The sequence below is a fragment of the Notothenia coriiceps genome, unplaced genomic scaffold (genome assembly GCF_000735185.1).
Source record: "Notothenia coriiceps isolate Sejong01 unplaced genomic scaffold, NC01 NC01_scaffold00030070, whole genome shotgun sequence".
Lineage (NCBI taxonomy): Eukaryota > Metazoa > Chordata > Actinopteri > Perciformes > Nototheniidae > Notothenia > Notothenia coriiceps.
The window spans coordinates 20,962-26,828 of record NW_011362771.1 but is presented as its reverse complement, the minus strand read 5'-3'; the positions used below and the strand labels follow the sequence as shown (position 1 = coordinate 26,828).

The 5,867-nt window shown below is 38.8% G+C and overlaps 1 protein-coding gene across 1 annotated transcript in view; it reads left to right on the top strand.

Annotated features, from left to right (window-relative positions):
* The window catches only part of LOC104959224 (protein GREB1-like), a 6,788-nt gene extending 5,017 nt beyond the window's left edge, over nucleotides 1–1,771 (top strand). Inside the window, exon 7 of the mRNA XM_010787095.1 lies at nucleotides 723–1,771. Within this exon, the coding sequence (XP_010785397.1) occupies nucleotides 723–886 (164 nt within the window). The 3' untranslated portion in view covers nucleotides 887–1,771. The remainder of the gene's footprint in view (nucleotides 1–722) is intronic.
* The last annotated feature ends 4,096 nt before the right edge of the window (nucleotides 1,772–5,867 follow it).

Here is a 5,867-nt window from a genome sequence, read left to right as displayed (position 1 = left end):
TTCATTGTTATGCGGATGATACTCAACTATATTTATCAATCAAGCCTGATGAAATTTATCATCTAAATAAAATTCAAGACTGCCTCAAGGACTTAAAAACGTGGATGACCTTAATTCTTTTTATGTTAANGCCATGGAGTGCCACAGGGCTCAGTGCTTGGACCTATTTTGTTCACACTAACAGAAAATAAAGAACTTTATCACAATATTCTAATTTTCGGAAGCCTATATAGTGTGAACAAAATAGGTCCAAGCACTGAGCCCTGTGGCACTCCATGGCTAACTTTGGTTTGCATGGAAGATTCATCGTTGACACGTACAAACTGAGAGCGTTCAGATAGATAGGACCTAAACCAGCCTAAAGCAGTTCCCTGTATGCCAACTAAGTGCTCTAGTCTTTGCAATAGGGTGTCATGGTCGATAGTATCAAATGCAGCACTGAGATCGAGCAAAACAAGAATAGAGACAAGTCCCTTGTCAGAGGCTATTAGAATGTCATTTGTGACTTTAACCAGAGCTGTCTCTGTGCTATGTTGTGTTCTAAAGCCAGACTGAAAATTTTCAAATAAATCATAGTTTTTTAAGTAATCACACAGCTGTTTTGCAATAGATGCTTTAAATCCAACTAAGGAACACTGTAACCCTCCGCCTAATACATAAAGTCAGAATATGTGATTATTTCTGTATCATATAAAAGTTGTAATCGCCCTCCCTTCCTGTAGGAGCGACCCTGTGTGTCATCAGTGCAGACCGCAGCTCTTTGAGGCAGACGGTGGGCAGGCTGGAGCTGGAGGAGGAGTGGAGGTTCAGGCTCAGCGATGAATTTCAAACTGCCAACGCAAAGGAGGACCGTCCGCTCTTCTTCCTGACAGGAAAACATATATGACTTCAACACGTGTTCACTGGGCTCCACAGACTCACTGTCAGGATTGAAATCACTTTAATTGCCAAAAACAAGACATGCACTAACATACGTTCTGAATGGACAATACAATGTTTTGGCCAAGGAAACGAGGAAAATATTTTTCAAAATGTATCTGTTGTGTGGTTTTATTGACTCATGATTATCCCATGAGTTTACAAGAGACTGTTCAGTAAACGTTCAGGATATTTAAGGAAGCTTTTCCTATTATTGATATGGTTTTGTTGAAGTTAGTGTGGTTTATTCAACACCCCATTAATCACTTTCATTGTAACCTGAAAAGATTCATATTTATGATCTACTAGAATTTGAGTAATTTGGTGATACAAGGGTTAAAGAAACAAATACTCTCAGTAATTGCAGGTACTGCTTTTGTCTTTCTTTATATGTGTTTGCAGGTTTATCTGCATTGAAGTTTGTATCGAGTTCTGCACACTTCTCTTGCACCTGCACACAATATGAGAAGTTTTGAGAAGGGTAGACACAATCATTTGTATGTAATGGTAGCCGATTTTTGGCCACAATGTTTTTTATTGGCTCCTTTTTGTAGAGGTTTGTTTTGCATGTATGTTTTTTCATATGAAACAGTATATTTTGTCAGTTTGTATTATGTAAAAAAAAAAGTACTTATTCACTGTGTGTACAATAAGTAAGGTTTTGTTTGAATGTAGAACTTTGGTTATGCCTTTTTCTTCATAGATTGTATATTGATGTAATTGTAATTGTTGAAGAAACAAAAACAATGAACAGTTTTATATGCTTTTAATTGTATAAATGTACAGAATTTTAGATATCTTCCATGTGTGTTTTTGTACGTTTTTAACAAAGAATTAAACAGACCTTAACAAATCACTCTGAATTTCCTGATAAAGAGACAAAGAGTCATTATTCTACTAATAATACTTTTATACTTTGGACTTGAGGTTTTGCAGCCCGAAGACCAGGGTGGATTGGACCAATGAGTCATTGTCACTTAAAGTAAAAACAGGACGGAAACAACATTGATGTGTCCTCCAATTAATACTTTATTTTCAGGATTACCGCCAAGTCCAGACAAGCTTCAAGATACAAAATAGAAGGCAGCCTGGTCAAAACTGTCTAAAGTGCACAAAAACGATATTGTCCCTGTCAGGCGGAGCCTCGTGCTGCAGGGCCTGCGCCAGTTTGACCTGTTTGAAGGAAAGATTTGAGGCTGCAAATATAACCAAAGTCCTTTAATCATAGACCTCACTGCTGAACCGAGATGATCCCTGAGTGCGAAAAACAGTGGTTTCATAACTCTTTGGTTAATAATAAAAACGTTTATTTTACAAGATAAAACGATTGAACAAATATGCAGCATGCCGTTGTCATATGTTTTCAATTTCCACAAATCCATCATGTTTGTGTGTGTGTGTGGGGGGGGGATTGTGTGTGTGTGCACCAGTAGCAGTAGTATAGTCCAGCAGCTCCTGACCCTCTCAGATTTCCTCCAAGTACTCCATTCCAAGAAACCACTTGTTGATCATTTTAGTCTAAAACACTCACTGCACGTTGCACAAGCGTCAACTACTCAGATTGACAGATTGAAGTCTTAAGTCAGGGGACTCGTCCTGAAAGAGCAGAGCTTTCCCATCATTTAAAGAGATTTTAACCAGAATTAGAAGTAGGATCTTCAAACAGCAATCTGCATCAGTCAAGACATGGAGCCATGGCCCACATGGAAGAGCAAGACTTCAGCAGCCACAGTGAGGAGGACAGCCTCAACGGCAGCTGGACTTGGGTAACAAAATTAAAATAACAGTATTTCATCTTATAATCATTATCTTGTTTTTTTCATTTGTATTGTGCCAATCTTATTGCCCTATTACCTATACAGTACACTCATAAAAGGTAGAAAAGCATCACTGTACACCTGTGTTGTCTAAATGCAGAAAACTGCACTTAAATGCAACGACTGCATACAAACAGTGGCAGGGAATTTGTCCTGGTTTTCCCATGTTCCACTGGAGTAGTTGTAGAAAAATGCTGAGCTAAGCAGAGCTAAATAAGAGCTATAAAGAAAAGTGGAACTAAGGGAAATTATGGGATTTACTTTATAGAGAGAGGCAAAGAAAATATGTGTACTGTAAATTGTTACTAAGAATAATCTCTAATAGTAAAACTTTGACATGAGGGTTTTTTTTAAATATAGAAAAGGAAGGATGAGGACGAGGGTCCACCTGACTGGTCTTAAGTTGCTTTCCAAGAATAAAGCCCATGTCCTTAAAAACACTGTGATCAAATTACCCTCCCATTCAGTTAATGTGCAAGTATGAGAAAGAGTGTGTGTCTTTGAGTGTGTCCTTCTGCTTCACTTAAATGCCAGTTCCCAGTTTGGTACATGGAGTTTTTGTGCCTTTGTTTGTGTGCAGTATGACCATATGCTGAATCAACAGCTCATATCTCTGCATGACCTCAAGCCCACATGGGTACTTTTAAAGGCATACACCTCAGCTAGCCAAGCTATTACATAACAGTCCCACCATGCAGAGGCATGTTTTAGTGTCTATGTGCACTCAGGCAACACCTCCACATTTTCTCCCCCTCATTTAGATTATATCTGCCTGAAGTTTCCATCATTTTGTCCTTCTGGTTAACATCAGTCTTATATTTATTATTTTAATAGTCTTACAATTTGGAGGTAAAAATGTGAATGCAAACATAAACTGTGGAACAGCAAACTGCATGTAACCCTATTGATCGAGCACTTTATGTCGTCAGGCAGTCATACTGTTTTACACTCTAATTAATTCAAGCATTTAAGACATTTCAGATAAACAATGTCACAATATCTATATTTGCACAGACAAAAATATGACTTGTTTATGGAGCTAATAACCCTTAGAATCCAACAAAAGATTGGATGTTGTTATTCCTGTAAGTGAGCTGGTGGCCACGTGATGTGGGGTTTTCTCGTTATAATAGGTGACGAATGTCCCTATTTTGGGTCAATGTATAGCGTTGCATGATGATTATTAATCATAAAGCAACTGTTTGTATCTGGATTGTTCATTTAAGTCATGACATCCATTATGGCATTAGTAAGGGAAGTGTCATGCATCCATTTCTTGCCCTTTGAAGCCATACAATTAGATTGTTCTCAAGCCCTAAAGGCATGCCTCAGAACTCCATACTGGGCAGGTTCAATAGTGCATTTGCAATGTATGGCTCAGGCCACCCTCTGATTGGCTGATGCAGCCCATCCCCCTAAGTAACACCCCCATCTCCGTGGTGATAGAAATAATGCATTGCTGATCTCAGAGTGGGTTCTTGGGAGAGATCAGGCTCCTTCTACCTCAGCAAAACACTTTCTCCTTCCTATCTCTCTCACATGTCTGAGATGAGCGACACTGCTGGAGGGTGGCTGGAGAACATATCCCCAGAACTCAAGTACACATACTGTAAACAAACAGACGCATGCATGTAAACAAACAACCAAATGAGTTCTAATTAAGGAAATTCCTGAAATTACCCAAAGCGTTTACCAGTGTTTACAATGCAATCTCCTTGAATATGCTTCTGTTTGATTCAAATGAGTTAAAAAATGTAAGGGGGCTAAAACCAGGTATAATTTCATATCTCATTTAAAATGGGTCCAAACTATTTTAGTGCAGGTAAAGCTCTTTAATTATACTATACCATATAACTATAATAATTATTATAGAAATTATCTTGTCACATGAGAATATTGACACCTGTAGGTGAACTGAGTCTTCAGCCAGAGCTATTTAGCTTAGCTTAGCATGAAATGTGAAAACAAGGGGAAACAGCTAGACAAACTTTGTTTTTTGTACGGATTAAACAAACAAAACATTATGTTCATTAGTGACTTTAAGAGGTGCTGTTAGGTTGACTTTGTTACTGGTCATTGAAATGAGAAAGCAAGCTATCCACCTATCTCCAGTCCATGTGCTAATACAAGCTAACCATACCATACAACAAAATAAGCTAGAAACCATCTCCTCATCTAACTCCAGTCTATCAAACTTTACTTTAGACGATACAAATTAAAAGATGACTTTGTAGAGTTATTACTGTGTTTACGTAACCTCTGTAAATCAATTAAACCAGTTCCTCTGTCACACCTGAACTTTCTGTCTTTGTTACACAACCACACACATATTGACATTCTGCAAATTCTTTCTCTAGCCCACTCGCCTATCTCCATATTCTCTGAATGTTTCCCCCTCTCTCTCCCCCCCCCCCCCTCTAGTTAGGCTTCTTGGTTCCCCGATGAATGACTCAGTCTTGGGAAACCCAAAACACGTGTGTCCTTGTTCTCAGTCTGGCTGAGCATATGGAGCATGTGTGTGGTGTGTCCTTGCGGTGTGTGGTGTGTGTGTGTGTGTGGTGTTGTGTTGTGTGTGTGGTGTTTGAGTTTGAGTTTCTTTTTTATGATTTCCAATTCACTAAATGCGGACATGTCATCTCATTATGTTTTCAAACAGTTATGCTTGTGGCAAATGTTACAACACCTTACAACCAGACACACAACCACACACCTAACACACAAACCATCCACACCACCACCACACACATCATACACCACCTATCTAACTACTCCACCACACCACACCAACACCCAACCACTACACACTTAATACACCTCAACACCACCATCTATATACACACACACACATAAACAATTCTATTCACATTTCACTCTTGAATAAATGTTGGCCTTCTGCTCTTAACATTCGAGATAAGTGCCCTATTTGTGTGTGTTGTGTGCTGGTGTGTGTGTGTTGTGTGTTGTTTGATATTGATGTGATTGTTGTGTGTGTCGTGTGTGTGTGTGTTGATGTTGTGTGTGTGTGTGTGTGTGTGTGTGTGTGTGTGGATGTGTGTTGGTGTGGTGTTAGTTTGTGTAATGTGTTAACTAATTACTCTTAGAGAGTTTTTACCAATAGTATATCTCTAAAGA